We start from the raw sequence: 17,726 nt of genomic DNA, 5'->3' as shown, positions 1-17,726 counted from the left end.
TTTTATTAGTCATTATGGATTGAATTGAATCTCATTAGCACCGTCCTTATTAATGGCAAAGTGACAAACTTTCTTTTAAAATAATGTAGGATCTAAACATAGTAAAGATAGTAATTTAAAGATAAAATGTTAGTTTATTTCATTTTTCTAAAGAATATATATATTAAAGTTTAGTTTTTGGAAATGTGAACACGAAAAAAATAGTCCTATATAGTACAGGTTAGTGAAAAATATGTATGTATTAGCATGTGTGATTATTTTTGTTTTATAATAACAAAAATAATAAAATTATTATTATAATTATAAAAGTAATTTAGATAATTTAGACAAAAGGCTCGAATTTTAACCAAATACTGTATTTCGCATACACCACTAAAGAATGTATCAAAACTATAGAATCTATCAAAACGTTTTAGTCAAGGAAGGCCAATAACAAAGAACAAAAGCACTAGAAGACAAAAATCAAACAGCTTCATCTTCTACGTAGTTGATGGCTTGGTCCCAATAATGAGGAACACCGGCATCCACAAAAACTTTTCTGGCAGCTGCTTCAGTGATGCAATCATGAACACTGAACCTATTGAAGTTGGGTTTTGCAACACTTCCTTGCCACACCAGAACACACTTGTTGGCAGGCTTTTCATCATCTTCTGAATCTTCATTTTCTTCTTTCTCTTTTGAAAAATCACTCCAATTAATGCGTCTAAGCATAAGTTTCCCATACCTCTTAATCGACTTGCTTCCACCTTCAACAACAACAACACTGATACCATCACAAATCACAGCACGTCCACTCAAACGGTTCTCTTGAGCATTAACATCAACTCTGAAACGGGCCTTTGGATGTGAGAGGTCATTGATTCTGTAGAGAGACACAATTGTCTCCACTGTATTTGGGTCATCAAACAGCTTTCTCTCCTTCTTTTCCCGGAGCTCCGCCGGAGTAAGCTTGCGTGCAATGTTCCTATCTATGTGAGCCTGCTCACGCTCGGCGGCTGCACTGCGTACCTCCTTTTCCAGCCGGGTAGGATCTTGAGTTGCTTCAGAGCCAAGTACTTTCATTAAATTGCTAATCTTGACCTTTGGTTTTGGTGGTTCTATCACACCCTGTCTTATCATCTCTTGTCGATCTTTCTCCTTCGCTATTCGCCTTTGTGTCCGGAGTTTCTTCTGCTCTTGCTTGGTTAGTTTCAGCGGTTGAGGTGGTGGAGGAGTGGGTTCGGCAGGTGGTTCAATAGGACGCGGATGATGCACAAGGAAAGTGATATTTTCTATTTTCACCTTATCCTCAGCTATGGTTTCGTTATCAATGTCTCCATAGTTTCCAGAATGCACAAGAGGCAGGTCCCTGATAAATTCAAATAGTTAACTCAATAAATGTTTACATACAACCCCCAGAATGGAACAGAATAAAAAAGATACTCATGTCAAATTGTTCATTGTAAGGTACACTTTACCAACTATAAATGGTATTTATTTTCATATTTTATATTCAACTAGTACTTAGCAGTCCTATAAAGCAGCCAGGGTAGTTTATTCCAGTTTGTCAATTTGTATAATTTCTAACGTGACTACTATAAGTATCTTTATAAACAACAAAAACAGAAGAACATAAGATGAGAAGTACTGAAACAGGTATATGCAGTGTACCTGCTAAATTTTGACTGCAAAATTAGTGACATTTGAATAACACCCTTCAATAATCCGCAAACTTGAACAAAAACAAACATATATAGAAAGCAGTGGTTCAGTTAAGCATAAGCTTACCACCACTCGATGTCTGGAATTTGGTCCTTGGGTTTTTCTTTAATTACAACTCTCTCTGTTATTTCTATTAAGTTGGGATTGATATCAGGAGCAGCCTTTGCCTTTGCCAACTGTGCTTGTTTGGCCTTGTGCTCTTTTGCTTGAGCTTCTCCAAATTTACTCTGCACGAGTCAAAATAAAAATAACAGATAACACACAAGACAATTGAAAAGAACTACGTCAAAGGTAAACGCACTAGAAAATGGGAGAAGGGTATACCTTCAATTTTATTGTTTCAGCATCTCTTGACCATTTTCCTTCCTCCACAAATTGGAAACTCATCCTCTTGGGTCGCAGGATCTTTGTTTTGTTGATACCCATACTTTCATCAAAATAAGGATTTGATTCAGGATCAACATCCAACACAGGTTGCAGTATTTCAAATGCTTCCTTCTTTTGTTTGTTAATGTTGACCTGCAATGTTCAGACAAAGATTCCAGCCTTAGACAGGAATGCCAAACAGAAAAGAGAAAACTAATAGAAAGAGACAAATAAGAAAGCAGCACACCTTTAATGTGCTAAGGTTGACGGGCTTGGTCACACTAATAACATTTCCATGTTCATCTATTTCCCTCCCTTGAGCATCAAGTCGAAGAACAGGGGCCTTTGTTGGTTTTTGCAGAATAGCAACATCTGTTACCATCTGACCAGGAAACATATTTATCAGAGGAGCAAATTGTGGATCTTGACGAAATCCCATCCTTGCAGCAAGCTCCTGAGCCCGCCTGACAGCTTCCAAGTTGGGAAGAGTTGCATTTGCAATACCAGCAGCACTAGTGCCACTTGCTGGAGGAGTAGCAGAGGGGAAAATTGACATATTTGCAACATGGCCAAAAGAAGCTGAGCTGGAACCTTTTGGCATGACTGCAGAGGCAGATTCACTGTTTGAACCCAAGTTTGAGCTTCCATGTGAATTTTGGGTAGAACTCTTGTTCAACTACACAGCCAAAAGCAGTGGTTAATGCATTCAGAGGAATATGTAGAGTTATAAAAAAATCAAATCAGCATCATCAGTTAGATATTTAAGAGAAATGTCCAGCTGACAGTAAGTACTTATTCATAGAAATAATGATCAATTTACCTGAGGAATTTTCTTCAGCTTTTCTGACAACTCTTTCTGCATTTGTAAGGCTTTCTTAGCCTTAGCTAAAGCATCAATCGACAGGCTTCCAGCTTTTCCAGCAGTTGAAGATGACCCATCTGTACTAGATTTTCCAGTAACCTCATGAGACCTGGTAATACTAACGCCCTTATTTTCATTTGTGGTAGAATTCAAAGATACCTTGATAGGAAATGGAGGAGGAGGAGCTAAAGATGTCTCAAACACACTCATGGGCGCCACAGCAAGTGATCCCAAGGCACCCTGAAAGTGCAAGGATAAAATGTTAGTGAATGTGTGTCCGTCTAGAGGAACAATAAAAGAGAAGAAACTAGGAAACAGAACTGAGAGAAGTGAGCATGTATAAGCTGAACACAAACAAAAATCACAATGCTGGAAGCATAACATCACAAACTATCTCTATTGCAAACCGAATTATCAATAAGGTTTAGAGAGTCAATCAAACTACATATTGATAGATGGACCACAGGATTTATCTCATAGTCACAAGTAAATTGGCAACAGAATTCTAGTTCATGAAGCAGGAAGCCAATAACTGAAAATAAAACCTACAATTTGACACGATGTCTAAACCGGCCCTGTGTATTGGGAAGACTACGAAAGCACACATATTATAATTCAATTATAACCAAGAAAAGTTAAATCAAACACTGAGCATCATCAAAATGTTAAAAGAAAAACATTAACAGAAAGAAAGAAACTCACGTTTTGGACAAATACAGTGTCTTTGGAAGAAGCTGAACCATGGGCACCTTCAGTGTCTTCCTCCTTAACCTTGGCCTCATGAATGCCTCTAATATTATTATCATCACCATCTTCTTCTTCCTCCTTCTTGACTTTATCACCAAATTTCCTCCGTTCCCTCTTTCCTTCCTTCCTCTCCTCAGAAACCTTAATTTTCTTGTCCTCAAAGTCTCTGTCCTCACTGTGCTCCCTCTCTTTCCGCTTATGAGAATGTGAGGAGTATCGTGACTCCACCAAATCTTCCCTACCATCATCACGCTTCACCTTTGACCTATCTTTGCCACTCTCTCTTTCGTAAGCCTTGTCCTTATCCTTGCTTCCTTCACTGTCATGAACCCTATCCCTATCCCTGCTTCCTTCTCTGTCATAAGTCTTACCCCTATCCTTGCTTCCTTCTCTATCATAAGTCCTACCCCTGTCCTTGTTTCCATCTCTTTCATAATTCCTATCCCTATCGTTATCCCTGGATTTGTGGTCACGCTTGTGATTCGAATCTGATCGATGATTGTGGTGGTCTTTGGAATCACGATGGTATTTGTCATCACGTTCCAGGTGTCGATCTTTACTTCTTTTTTCAGATTTCGCTCTATTGTCCATTATAGGATTTGGGAGAAACTTCCAAGCTTTGTAATTTGGGGATCACTTCACCTTAGCTCCTCACCTTGAAAAATATTAAATATGAATTAATGTTCCTCTTCAGAACCAAATCAGGTTATTGTACAATTTAAATTTAAATCAAATAATAATAATCAGGAAGCAAATAAACGGTATTCTCCTAGAACGAACAAATCTTCAACATCGTGTATTTCAGTGAACTCTTGTCAGTCTATACATACTTTTATGAAACTCCTAATGATAATCAGATTTCTTTTGCAATTATACCTAAACAAGTAAGAGACATTAAAATGAACCAGAACAGAACAGAAGATTTGGAACACAAGTACTGGCAACTTAACCACAAAAAGATGTGAACCAGAACTACTCCTATTTACATGTTAATAACCCTTTTCGTATTCATGGTACATGTTTTTAGTACATATCCCCATGTGAGATTTCCTATATCCTATGTATGTCAATGCATGTTCCTCAAATTTTTATCACACGAATGTAGCTAGGTCAAGAAATACTACCAAATACTACCATATAGGAAGGAGAACCCATGCCACAATGCCACCGACTTGAAGTCTAAGCTAGTTTCAAAACAGTTCGCGAGGAACCCAGATCATTCGAAATACAGAGGGGAGTATTAATACCGAAATATTATTTACTTGTCAAGGTCCATCTTCTGCGAAAAACAGTTCAGATAAAATTGATCATACGTTCCCTTTTCATCACAAAATTTGTACTTCTCGCCTAAAACAACAGATTAAAGCCAAATATTTAAAGGGTAGACCGGAATTTGACACCAAAACAATTTGAACAAAATAACCAGTTTCATCATGATCAAGTTTTAATTTCTTTCAAATCACAAAAACAGTCCTAACGAAAAGGGAAAATAACTACAAATGCTGATGTTGTGCCCATCAAGATTCTCGCCAGAAAATTTAGAATACCTTACAGTGAAATAATTAAAAAAAAAAAATATAACACAGGAAGTTGAGAGAAAGTGATTACATATTCGTGGGCAAATTGAATTGAGTGTGGGAAGCCACAGAGCTACTCTTAACCCTTTCGGGTCCAAACCTAAGAGCGTCAATTTGGTGCGCTATGTTTTTTCCCGCTTCCTTCCTATTCCCTTTGCTACAATTTCTCACTCATGGCACCACCAGATCTAGGGTTTTACTTCAAAGTTCTCCTTTTAACTATTTGCCAAAAAGGGCCTATTTTCCTCCTATTTACTAAAAAAACCCATTCAATTTTAGTTTTCTTTTGCGAAAAAGATTTTTTTTTTTTAACATAAGTGTCTGTTTTTCTTGGTACAGAAAAAAAAAATATTTTTTTGGTACTGAAAAATATGTGATTTGGTTGGATAACATTACTATTCCCATAGGAAGTAAGAGAATGCACAGTTAGCATCAACACTTTACAGTCCTTGAATGGCTTTGAGACCATACAGTGAAGTTGTTTGGTGTCATCATTTCCACCACCAGTTAAGTATTATCTATTCTCAGAATAAAATAAAAGCAAAACTCCTTGAACACTATAAGAAAATACAAAGAAAAGGAGAAACTTTTTCATCTATACATTTTTATTATTCAGGGCAAACGTGTGTGTTTGTTTGGTGGTGAATTCCTATCCACATATCTCACCGGAAACATGTCTGCGGTGGTTGCCGGTTCCTCCACTTCATTCTCAGCCACCTTCACCACCAGGAGGAGCTCCTCCTCAAAAAACTCTCACCTCACACACCCCAAGACACTCGCTCCTCCTCAATGCCAGGTACTGCTACTGCTATTTTTTCTTTTCTTTTACAATAAACTATCACATGATTCAAAATTACAATGGTCTGATTCTCATACCAATTTCCACACAGCACAAGCAATTGAGTGTACTTAACTATATTTTGTAAAATGATAATCTCAAAAACTCGCTGTGTGGAAGAAATTGGTCAGAATCATGGATATGTGGTAGACAAACACGTGTAGTTCTTTCTAGCTTGCAGATTAACAAATCGAAATGATTTTGCTCCTGTATCTGCAGAAAACATCTTTACAAGGTCTCACACTTCATGAAGCCAAAAGGGGTGTTTCAGAATCCTTCCTTGGTGAGAAAAAGAACGGTTCCTCCATCACTAGGAGGAGACTTGAGATCGCAGCAAAAACTGCTGGGGCTTCAAAGACAATTGAGGTGGAGGTTGACAAGCCTCTAGGCCTCACCTTAGGCCAAAAGTCTGGTGGGGGTGTTGTCATCACTGTTAGTATCTTGCTCCCTTTCACAATGACAATGAAATGGTTCCAATTTGTGAATGAGGATTTGTTCATGGATGCTTTTTTGTTTTCTATAGGCTGTTGATGGTGGTGGGAATGCAGCAAAAGCAGGGCTAAAGTCAGGGGACCAAGTTCTTTACACTAGCAGTTTCTTTGGAGATGAATTGTGGCCTGCAGATAAGCTTGGATTCACCAAAACCGCAATCCAAGCAAAGCCTGATTCTGTCTACTTTGTTGTCAGCAGGTTCATGATAGACATAAGATGCATATTGCAGTCTTTCTAATCTTCTTCATGTGATCATGTCATGTTCTTGATTCTACCATTTACCTAACAGCTGCAATGACTTAACATCTTAAATTCTCCATGTTTTGTTCTTAAGAGGTGGTGGCGATGTAGATGTTAAAAAGCTCTCAAAGCGACCTGCTCCTCCTCGCTTTGGAAGAAAACTGAATGATGCTCAAAAGGCAAGAATCAGTTTGAAGTTACATTATTCTTCTTCCTCATGATTATTTGTTGTTGTTGTTCTAGTCAAAAAAGTAAAAATTCGATCAACCAGTTATTTGTTTTGTTGATCGAATTTTTACTTTTGGTCAGAACAATTGTTTAGGCTAGGCTAAAGATGATTACATTCAATTCAATTGTTGATCAAGTAAACTTGCATGCAGGCAAGAGCTACACACATTTGCCTTGATTGTGGATACATATACTTTTTACAGAAACCTTTTGATGAGCAGGTAAGTACAGCACATAAAATTTTGCTTCTAAGCTCATCCTCTCTCAGTTCTGTGTAACTTATTATGGTATTGGTATCAGCAATTTTCATGGTGGTTGTTAAAAGGGATTTCATTATATTAATATTCCTCATACTTTGTTTTTTTGACCAAACTCAACAATCTCACATGATCTATGTGGTTAACATCATCTAATGGGAAATACTTACTGTTCTTGATGTAGTATTGGTGTCAGCATTAGCAATTTTCTTATGTGCTATTATACTGAGTGATTTCATGATAGTCATTGAATGATATTTGATGAAATTGAATTGGAGATTCTTCATCAACTAGAGATAGACCGTGTTAAAATATATAAGTGAAAACAAATTTCACTTTACTGAACCGAACCGGTTTTGTAGGATTGAGTTATATCAGTGTTTTTGTAATTCTGATCTTATTTTATTTTGTGCAGGCGGACACATATGTATGTCCTCAGTGTCAGGCACCAAAGAAGAGGTTTGCTAAATATGATGCTAATACTGGAAGAGCTATTGGTGGAGGCTTGCCTCCTATTGGAGTTATTGTTGGACTTGTGGCTGGTGTAGGTGCTGTGGGAGCTTTGCTTCTTTATGGTCTTCAGTAACACTTTATTCCATCACATGTTTCTTTATTTTCTTCATTTTCTGTCCTCAAAAGCTGTCCAATTTTGCAGCCTCTGTGTCTCTGAAACTCCTTGGATATTCTTGTCAAAGTTGAATGAAGTTTCTAATGAGTTTCAAAATGCTTTGTTTTAGTTTTTTTTTTTTTTTGGAGGGGGCATTACCTATTTGACGAGCTGCATGTGAAGTATGCATTGTCATCTCAGCTGCATGCCCTTTTTTTATTATTTAATTATCAATTAATTATTTTTATAAAAAAAAATAATAATCACATAATAGGAAAATTAATATTATTAGAAAGACATATTTCATATATTTAGTATCATTTAGAAAGTATAATTTTTAAATCAGAATATTAAATAATAATTAAATAAAAATAAAAGAATTATATTAAATATTTCACAATTATATATAAATAAAATTTCATAACAATTAAGTATGTATAAAGTTGTCAAAAATTAACGAAACAAAATTGATAAAATTAAAATATATTTTGAAAAATACTATAAAAAGAGGTTAAATATTCAAGTTCAAAATATTTTAAATGCTTTTTACTAATTTATTTTCTTGTAGACATATAAATATTATATTAAATGAAATCACATGAAGAAAACGTAATAACCTACCTAATAATAGTTAAAATTTAGAAATAAATAATTTATCTTTTGAACTTCAATAACATAAACAAAATCATATTAACAAGATTCAAGACAACAATATTTAATTATTTTATTACAGTAAATGAGAAATCTTTGCGATAGTAAAATTACATTTATAAAAATAATTATATAAAAAATAATAAAAACTAGTATTTTATATAATAAAAATAAACTACAAATTAAATATTTAAAAAATAAAAATTATCAGATAATTTGATACACTATTTACTAAAATTGTTCAAAGAAAAATAAAAATGTTGATAAAATAAAAAATACATTTTTAAAGACATTTTTGCTTCAAATATAAAGAATAATTGAAATTGTTCAAAAGATAATGAAAATTATTTTAGTAAAATAAAAAGTTAAGAATCAAATATAATAATAAAAAATTATATTATTTAGTAAATAAAATATTTATATAATTAAACATTTGAAATTAAGAATAAAACCTTTTTATATAAAAATAATAAACAATAAATAAAAGTATTAAAAAAGTTAAATATAAAACTTAAATTTTATTTTATTAACTAAAATTGATAATATATCATTTTAACATAAAAAAAATGTATTTAATATTGTGATAAAAAAGAAAATACTTTAAAAGTACATGTGAATTTTGTAAGAATAGAACAAGTTAAATATTTAAAAAATATATATATATATATATATATATATATATATATATATATATATATATATATATATATATATATATATATATAAAGACAAGGAAACGGTAAAACGTGAGTAGGAATATATATATATATATATATATATATATATATATATATATATATATATATATATGATCGATCATTGTTATCTATTAATTTCGGATTTCTTCATTAAAATACGGATGAGTTCAAATAATATCTTTAGAAAGATAAATTCATCTGTTCCTATTTCCAATATAAAATTCATTAATAATTTTACATTAACCACGTATCATTTATTATTATATTAATTATGAAGTCTTTCATTTCATTTTAATAAGTTGAGACAAATCAGGTAGTGACGAAAAAAATATTAGAGCTAAGTTACTGAGTTAACATAAAAACTAAAATTAAATGAAAATAACTCGGTTAAAAATTATAAAATTTTTAATACTCAGTATATGAAAAAGTACAAAATTTTCTAAAATATTTATAATTTAATTATATTTAAAACTAATTATTCTCTTATAAATTATATTTAGTTTTTTTCTTATAAATTTATATATATATATATATATATATATATATATATAAATAAATAAATAAATGAAAACATATCTGTGTTAGCTAAGTGTATATACTTTTTATTATAAAAATATATTAATTAAAAAGTAAATAATTTTTACAATTTATTAGAAATAATTAATTAAATTAAAATATCTAAAGATAAAATAATAAAATAATTTAAATTAACTGGATAAAATTGATTAGATACAGTGAAAACAGTCAAAAAGCTATTATCAGTGAAATTTAAGCAACCATGAAGAATGGCAAAAGAAAAAACTGTGAAACTGAAATAACAGAAATGATATTTGAAAAAAAAAAAAAAGATGAATCCCTAGCCATCAATGCACATGAATAAAATGCAGAAGGCAAAGGTATTTGAAAATTTTCAAATTAAAGTGAACGTATAGTAGTGTTGGTGATGATTACGCTTGAATTTTCCTCAGAGTTCAAAAACTCTGGAGCATAACACTTCAATTATTGATTTTGGCATGATTTGGTGGTTGCATCTTCTGAATCTGATCTCCGTTTCTGAAATTACACGATGATGAAAATATGAGGAATGCAAATGTAGCAAATCAAATTGTTACTTAACCGCTTCCTTGTTTTCAACACCATCACTGCACTTTCACCATTTCTGAAATCCACTAGGAGCAGGAACAGGAACCCTCCACACTCCACAGTTTCTCAGTGAGTTAATGGCTCTCGCTTTTGCAATTCCCTTTGCAATTTCTTTGATTTTTTTTTATTTTTTTTATAACTTACAAACTTTTTGGCTTTTTTGACCTTTTATTTTTTTACTTCATGTCCTTGTTTTGCCGATCCTTACCTGTTTGAAGAAATTCCCCAATGTAAAAAACCCACATTGTCTTGAGGATTCTGTCTCTTGCTGCACCTTCATTATGCTCTACTGGCTTTGTTCTGCTTAGGAATAGGTTGATGGCAGTTCGTAGGTATTAAGGTAAAAAGTATATATGAATAGTATAAAATAAACAGCAATATTAATACCATGATCATGAAAACTAAGGCTGTATGTATAGCTCAAAATAGATTGTCTCCTTATGCTCTTCGATTTCCCCCTTTCCCTTTTGATTGGGAAGCTATGCTTGAGGCGAGTTAACTAGGTCACGTACTATTCTATATAAAAATCATTACTGACTGTATAACTAGTCGGTGATGTTATTATGCTTGCTCTTCTTCCGGATCTGCTTACAAATCCTGTTTCAACACTTACTTTCCATATTTTTAGTTTGTTTTAAAATAGTGCAAATACCATGTAATATATTTTCTTAATGGACATCCCTGTAACAATTGAACCTTAGGATCATCTAGTTACATCTTTCTTTATTAATGGCCCAGAGTAATTATTTGGGGTTACATGCTTTCTGCCTGATGTGGATGTGGATTCTTGTGTTAATGGAAGCACATTTGATCTATACATGTTTTTTTGGGGGGGTGAAGAGGGTGAATTGAGATGAAAAAAAGGTTTCATTTCCTAGAAAATCTTCTAAAAAATTATAATTTTCCACCCAAACAAATGAATCCTAAAATTATGCAATTAACATTGTTCTGTAGGGTGTAGGTGTAATTTATTTTTCTGGAAAAAGCTTCTAAAAATTGCCATTTTTGACAAAAACAAATAGATTCTTAATGATGCACTTAATTGGAACTTTTCCTGCTTATTTTCTCTTTTTGTAGGGTGTTACAAGTTTTGGTTTGGGCGTGTGCTGCTGCTGAAATACTTTTATGTAGTTTTCCTTTGGCCTTTTCACTGTGTCTCTCCTGGAAGTGGGAGGCAGACATGCAAATTGGAATGATGGTGATGATGACTCAAACTTTGAAGACCATTGTATCATCCTATCATGACTTTGACAAGAATTCCCAACTATGTCCATTGCCTATCAGTCCACCCAGAAGCCGTCAGTGGCGCCAAAGCCGCATTGGAACCTTGGCCATAGCCATTGCAGCGCTTCTCATATCTACTACTGCTTGGCTTTCCCTTGTGTTCTTTGATGCAACTACATGTTGCTTTCACAGTTTAAAGGATCGAGAAAGTAGACCCCACTTTTTCAACTGGAAGAAGTATGTTTCTCATTGTCATACGAAAGTCACGCCCCCTCCTTCTCTCCAATTTGGAACCATGAAAGATCATCTTCATAATGGTAGCAGTGTTGCTGAACAGGAAGGCTTGTCACTTAAACATATTGTTTTTGGCATAGCAGGATCATCTCAACTTTGGAAACGAAGGAGGGAATATGTCAAACTGTGGTGGCGTCCTAATGACATGCGTGGCCATGTGTGGTTAGATGAACAAGTGCTTGAAGAACCTGGAGATGATTTATTGCCTCCTATCATGATTTCTGAAGACATCTCATATTTTCGCTATACTAATCCCACTGGTCACCCTTCTGGCCTCCGGATTTCTCGCATCGTCAAAGAGAGCTTTCGCCTCGGCCTCTCTGATGTGCGTTGGTTTGTCCTCTGTGATGATGATACCATCTTCAATGTGAATAACTTAGTTGATGTTCTCAGCAAGTACAATTCTTCTGAAATGATTTATATAGGTAGCCCCTCGGAGAGTCATTCAGCAAATTCCTATTTCAGTCACTCGATGGCCTTTGGGGGTGGTGGGATTGCAATAAGTCAGCCACTTGCAAAGGCTCTCTCTGAGATGCTTGACGAATGCATTGACAGGTATCCAAAGCTTTATGGTAGTGATGATCGACTGCATGCCTGTATCTCTGAACTTGGCATCCCACTGGCATGGGAGCGTGGTTTTCACCAGGTATTCTGTTAATCCTTTTTATTTTGGTCACATCTTTTATTGCTTTTAATTTATACTTTCTTTAGATTCTAAGAGAAAGGAAAATTGTCATATGTACAGTATAATTATCATCCAGCCATTTTTTTCATTCGAATTCGTAAATGATCAGGATTAGTTTTTCATTTATTTCAGTGGGATATAAGAGGTAACGCTCATGGTCTTCTATCCTCTCACCCAATAGCACCATTTGTGTCAATTCATCATGTTGAAGCTGTAAATCCCTTTTATCCGGGCCTGAGCTCTTTGGACAGCCTGAAACTTTTTACAAAAGCCATGAAAACCAATCCCAAAAGCTTTTTGCAGCGTTCTATATGTTACGATCATACACAACATCTAACATTTTCGGTGTCACTTGGCTATGTTGTTCAAGTCCTGCCTAACATTGTTTCTCCCCGTGAACTGGAGCGCTCGGAGAGAACTTACTCTGCTTGGAATGGTAATAGTGACGCGAAGGAATTTGATTTTGATGCTAGGGAACCGTATAAATCTCTTTGTAAAGGTTCCACTTTATTCTTCTTGAAAGATACTAGAAGAGAGGGTAATGCTTCTTGGGGTTCATATGTTCGGGGTAGAGATAAAGACGATTTCAAAAAGAGAATTTTATGCTTTCCTCACGTACCTCCTATGCGCAATGTGGGAGAGATCCAGGTAGCTGTGCAACCTTTGAGCAAGAATTGGCATCTGGTATGTTATACATCACTTAAGCATTGTATATGATGATATTACCGATTTTCAATGTTAATGTCATTTCTTGATTCCACTGTTTTCTTGTCTTAGGTTCCACGACGTCTCTGTTGCCGGCAAAGTCAAGCTGGCAAAGAAATACTCCAAATCTCAGTTGGAGAGTGTGGGAAGGGAGCTTTTACTTCTGTCTACTGATTATGGTTTGTACATGATTTAGCCTTTCAGCGAATAGCTAATTCCATGCGGCATTTTTTATCCCATGAATTGAGCTTTCTTGAACCTTTTTTTTACTCAGTAGACACTTGAACTGCATATGGTAGAGAAAAGATTCCGAACAACATGCAATTTTTTTTTATAGATAGTATTTTTAACAAGGTAGGTACTGAGTGTATTTTGAGATGGAAGTTATAAATTGTTAAATTGCATTTTCTAAAATATAATGAATGTACGTTAATAAATCCATATACACATACATACAAATAGAAAAAAAAAAGTAAATAGAAATTCTTGTTGTCATGATAAACTAAAACAAAAAGTATATACCATCAAATCACTCTTGGATAACTAGGATTCACTGAAAAAGAAAATACGTGATTCTTTGAAGTATGTGATCATTAACAAATTTTGAATGTTGATCATCCCTTATACATCAAAATATTAAGGGTAATTATGTGGAGAGTGAATTTTATTTGATCATTCTTGTGTGCATCTTGTATGAAAGCCTAACCTAGAAAAGACTCCCTGCACAAGTAAGTTTCATATTGATACTTGCTAACCAAGCAAGAAAAAAGAATATTGAATGAAAATAGTACATAACATTGCAGATTCAATATTACACGCATACTAATAGTCTAACTGATATGTTCTTACTCTAACCTTACATCACACTTCAAATCACATATAAATATCAGAATTACAATAAGATGAGATGATGGTCTACTGATTAGCGCAATCAGTTGGTTTAAAAGAGACTAACTTCTTATCTAAATCAAATCCAATCAAAATGTTTGATTGAGCAAAGTTGCCAAATATATATTCTCCGTCGGTAGTGGCAGCCATTGCAAAGCAAAATACTCCATCTTTTGGTGGGATGAAGGTTTGTATTGGCATCAATGGCACATCTGCCCCTTGAAAATGAGCGATCAAGGTTGGCCCTTTTAAGTTTGTCTCACTTCTATAGCAAAGTTGTGTGTCCAAGTCTGGGTCATCATCAATGGGTAACATGTCACTCTGCACCTTCAATTCCCCCACTAGACTGTCATAAAGTTCTTGTGGTAAATATGTTGCTGGTGTACCTGAATCAATCATTATATTTCCCTTGGCAAGCATTTCTGAGGAATTAAAGGGCATAAATGTGTCTCCAACACTTATGCCTTCAAGTGTGACCAGATAAGAGGACTCACCTTCCTCAGATACCAAAGGAGTTGTCACTACTCCTTCACCAGAAACATCACTGGCATCACCAAAACTAATGGTACCAGAAGTCAGAGGATCTGCATGAAAAGGAACCAGACACTGAGAAAACCTTCTACTCCCATAAATGCTACCAATCTGTGACACGAGTGACAAAGGCCCCCCACCTAGACCAATGATCCCCATGTCGTTTTCATTGAAAATTCCAGAGTTACTGTGTCCACACCCAAATACAATGTCTCCAACAACAACCGGTTCTTCATCGGTGGAACTGAATGTGATGGTTTCCCTTGCAAGAACCCCTTTTGTTACTGAAGAATCAGCATAACCATAGCTATATGCACACAGTTTTTTAGGAGAGCACGAATGACCAAAGAGTGAATTACACTCTTCTGAATTGCATGGAACAGGGGTGTATGTTTTGGACCTTAGAGGTTCAAACATTGGACTTTTTTGCTTATAACATCCTCGGCAAGGTGTACATTGTGCCCACACGAGGTCGCTGCCTGTGTCAACCAAACCATATACATCCACTGGTGGTGTTCCCAATGTGAGCTTCATGAGATAGTCACCATTGTTGGATGTGACTCTAGTGAAGGGACCATTTGGGGTATATGATTTCTTCGGAACTTGGTAAAATGAGCCATGTTTATGCATATGAATCACACTCTTCTGATTTGGTGAGTTGTGGCGGATTAGTTGAACACTGAACCCAGAGTTGTAAGCTCCTGTTAATGTTTGACATAAGAATGTATACAGTACAAAAAAGCATAGAATGTTGGCCATGAATGAAGCTTTTAGCAAGAGACAAAATCATGTGAAAAGTAGATGAATTCATTTCATATATATATATATATATATATGAAATGCATTTATAAGTGTAACATTCATGTGAATGAGAAAGTTGGTGAGGGTTAGTCACAAGAAATGGATAGTAGCAGCATGTGAGTGATTTCTGTGACGAGTTCTAGAATGGTCCGTGAGTCACTAATGTATAAATGATTTGATTTAATGTAAAGAGATAAAATTCAACAAAATCTCGAAAAATTCAATTGTCTCCGCACACATATTTATTTCAATGGATTGATTTTAATGAATTATGTTAAAATAGTATAAGTTTATGCATAAATATATAATTTATATGTATACATTGAAAAAATATGTTTTTAATTAATTTATGGAAAAAATTCAAATAAACAAGTATTTAACTCAAAACATTTGATTTATTAATTAATTGAGATAATAGAATTACTGTAATAAGAAATGTCAACAATAATAAATTTGTAGACGCCTTGCAATTTATTTTTAAAGATATTGTAAAAAGTAGTAATAATAATATTATTTTCATAAATAATCAAAAATGAAAATAAAATAATCAACCGTCAATTAATCCAAATCAATTTATCTAATTGAGATATTGAACCTAACTAAATGATTTAGTGATATACTAATTTATTATAAATCATAGAATTAGGTTGAATGATTTTATTTTTTTGTTAAATTCTAAACTATTTGAGTTTTTATATTTTGAGTCTTTTAAGATTATTCGGTAGGTAGGAATTAAGAAATATGTTTTTATTATAATAAAATAGAGGTGTAATTTCCTATTTCACACGTTTTTCTTTTCATCTAACACTTGAAAATTATTTTAATGAAAATAATAATAATAATAAACATGTTATTGAAATTAAAAAAAAAAACATATGAAAAGGAATAATCTTTTCAAAGTTGAGAGAAATAAAAAAGAATAGATGAATTATCATTTATTTACTTATTAATTAGCAATTAAAGTTTTATTATGAACATGCATATTAAGTACCTACTTTAATATGATATCATTTTTAAAATGTTATTAATCTAATTTGGAATGATGTTTATGATAATCATCTCCCAAAACAAATTCTTTGGCATAGAAATACATTAACATGATATTCAAATTTATACACCTTCACTTTAGTTCTTAAATAAAAATAAATACAAAATACTTCTCTTTAGATTAAGATATAAAAGTGGGTTATGATTCACATGCTATAACCTATTATCCATAGGTTATGATTCACATGCTATAACCTATTATCCATCAAAATTCGATGGATTGAGTTGAAGTTTTAAATCCACCATTTTATTTTGTTTTATTCTCTTAAATTAAAAATTAAAATAAAAAATAATTTAACAGATTACCTTTTATATATAATAATATTGTAATTTAAATTATTAAATATTTACAAATTAAATTTTAATTATTAATCATAATAAAATAATTTAAGATGTAAAAGTAATAATTATTTTAGTTTATTCAATTAAAAATATTAATTAATCTATTAAAAATATATAAAATATTTATATGATAAAATATATATATATATATATATATATATATATATATATATATATATATATATAAATTTAAAGAAAATAAGAAAAAAAGTAATGAACTGGTCCATTCATTATTCATTAACAAAACGGGTGAAAATTTTCAATCCGTTTTACTAGGTAAGTCAACCCTATCGGTCTTATTTTTTACACACCAATAACGGAAGGGTAAATATCACACTAAAAATGATAAATAGTGAAAATCACGGTTTTTTATTGTTACGACGCATCATTTAATTTTGATTTCATTGAGTCAAAAAAAAAAAAAAAAACTTCATATAGTGCTGTATTTAGTTTTTGGAAGATAAATATTTATTGCAGTCTTTAATTAACTTTAATGTTATAATTAATCTCGCTTATTGTAAAAATTAATTAGACCTCTTTATTAATTACAATGAGTATTATTCTGTTTTATACTTATTTTTTGAGCAGGATGAGATCACCTATTCTGAACCTCTTATTTAATTTCAAATTAATTAATAATAATGAAATGTATTTAATTTTCTCTTTTATGAAATAAATAACATTCCTTAAATATGTGTATCATCAAGGGTATATATTGCAATTTAATATTTTTTTTCTACTTGCCTAATTGATATATATATATATATATATATATATATATATATATAATTTTTCAAAAAAA

At 32.9% G+C, this 17,726-nt stretch overlaps 3 protein-coding genes and 1 pseudogene across 7 annotated transcripts; 2 read left to right on the top strand and 2 right to left on the bottom strand.

Annotated features, from left to right (window-relative positions):
• Positions 1-321: 321 nt before the first annotated feature.
• Positions 322-5,451, bottom strand: LOC114172970 (protein RDM16-like). Of its 3 annotated transcripts, none has more exons than XM_028057141.2 (8): positions 5,285-5,442; positions 4,801-4,955; positions 3,632-4,331; positions 2,888-3,169; positions 2,315-2,743; positions 2,026-2,220; positions 1,768-1,928; positions 322-1,348 (listed from the first exon to the last, which is right to left on the bottom strand). In XM_028057141.2, the coding sequence occupies exons 3-8, from the start codon at positions 4,265-4,267 to the stop codon at positions 463-465; spliced, it is 2,589 nt and encodes an 862-aa protein (XP_027912942.1). In that variant the 5' UTR covers positions 4,268-4,331; positions 4,801-4,955; positions 5,285-5,442; the 3' UTR covers positions 322-462. The 3 variants fall into 3 exon arrangements, with proteins under 3 accessions (XP_027912942.1, XP_027912943.1, XP_027912940.1); XM_028057142.2 differs by having other exon boundaries at positions 4,811-4,955; XM_028057139.2 differs by lacking the exon at positions 4,801-4,955 and having other exon boundaries at positions 5,285-5,451.
• Positions 5,452-5,757: 306 nt separating this feature from the next.
• ENH1 (rubredoxin family protein) lies at positions 5,758-8,032 on the top strand. Its single transcript, XM_028057145.2, has 6 exons — positions 5,758-6,049; positions 6,311-6,523; positions 6,615-6,781; positions 6,918-7,002; positions 7,204-7,272; positions 7,724-8,032. Exons 1-6 carry the CDS (start codon positions 5,927-5,929, stop codon positions 7,892-7,894), a joined length of 828 nt encoding a protein of 275 aa, XP_027912946.1. The 5' UTR covers positions 5,758-5,926; the 3' UTR covers positions 7,895-8,032.
• A 2,140-nt stretch (positions 8,033-10,172) lies between these two features.
• LOC114170100 (beta-1,3-n-acetylglucosaminyltransferase radical fringe protein, putative (DUF604)) lies at positions 10,173-13,672 on the top strand. 3 transcript variants are annotated; one of them, XM_028055588.2, is made up of 4 exons: positions 10,173-10,476; positions 11,485-12,571; positions 12,743-13,294; positions 13,388-13,672. In XM_028055588.2, the coding sequence occupies exons 2-4, from the start codon at positions 11,588-11,590 to the stop codon at positions 13,487-13,489; spliced, it is 1,638 nt and encodes a 545-aa protein (XP_027911389.2). In that variant the 5' UTR covers positions 10,173-10,476; positions 11,485-11,587; the 3' UTR covers positions 13,490-13,672. The 3 variants fall into 3 exon arrangements, with proteins under 3 accessions (XP_027911389.2, XP_085525392.1, XP_085525387.1); XM_085669266.1 differs by having other exon boundaries at positions 10,173-10,480; XM_085669261.1 differs by lacking the exon at positions 10,173-10,476 and adding an exon at positions 10,626-10,747.
• A 415-nt stretch (positions 13,673-14,087) lies between these two features.
• LOC114174122 (aspartic proteinase CDR1 pseudogene) lies at positions 14,088-15,640 on the bottom strand (annotated as a pseudogene).
• Between the last annotated feature and the right edge of the window lie 2,086 nt (positions 15,641-17,726).

Source organism: Vigna unguiculata, chromosome 2, assembly GCF_037176805.1.
Source record: "Vigna unguiculata cultivar grain cowpea cultivar isolate G323 ecotype 2 chromosome 2, ASM3717680v1, whole genome shotgun sequence".
Lineage (NCBI taxonomy): Eukaryota > Viridiplantae > Streptophyta > Magnoliopsida > Fabales > Fabaceae > Vigna > Vigna unguiculata.
Note: the sequence above shows the minus strand (reverse complement) of the source record. Positions and strands in the feature narration are given on the sequence as shown.

Coding starts and splice junctions, on each gene's coding strand:
- LOC114172970 (XM_028057139.2), bottom strand. CDS start 4,267: ATGGACAATAGAGCGAAATCTGAAAAAAGAAGTAAAGATCGACACCTG. Junction 1,929..2,025: donor CTGAAACAATAAAATTGAAG/GTATACCCTTCT, acceptor TGACTCGTGCAG/AGTAAATTTGGAGAAGCTCA. Junction 1,349..1,767: donor ATTCCAGACATCGAGTGGTG/GTAAGCTTATGC, acceptor TGAATTTATCAG/GGACCTGCCTCTTGTGCATT.
- ENH1 (XM_028057145.2), top strand. CDS start 5,927: ATGTCTGCGGTGGTTGCCGGTTCCTCCACTTCATTCTCAGCCACCTTC. Junction 6,050..6,310: donor TCGCTCCTCCTCAATGCCAG/GTACTGCTACTG, acceptor CTGTATCTGCAG/AAAACATCTTTACAAGGTCT. Junction 7,003..7,203: donor AACTGAATGATGCTCAAAAG/GCAAGAATCAGT, acceptor ACTTGCATGCAG/GCAAGAGCTACACACATTTG.
- LOC114170100 (XM_028055588.2), top strand. CDS start 11,588: ATGCAAATTGGAATGATGGTGATGATGACTCAAACTTTGAAGACCATT. Junction 12,572..12,742: donor GGGAGCGTGGTTTTCACCAG/GTATTCTGTTAA, acceptor CATTTATTTCAG/TGGGATATAAGAGGTAACGC. Junction 13,295..13,387: donor TGAGCAAGAATTGGCATCTG/GTATGTTATACA, acceptor TTCTTGTCTTAG/GTTCCACGACGTCTCTGTTG.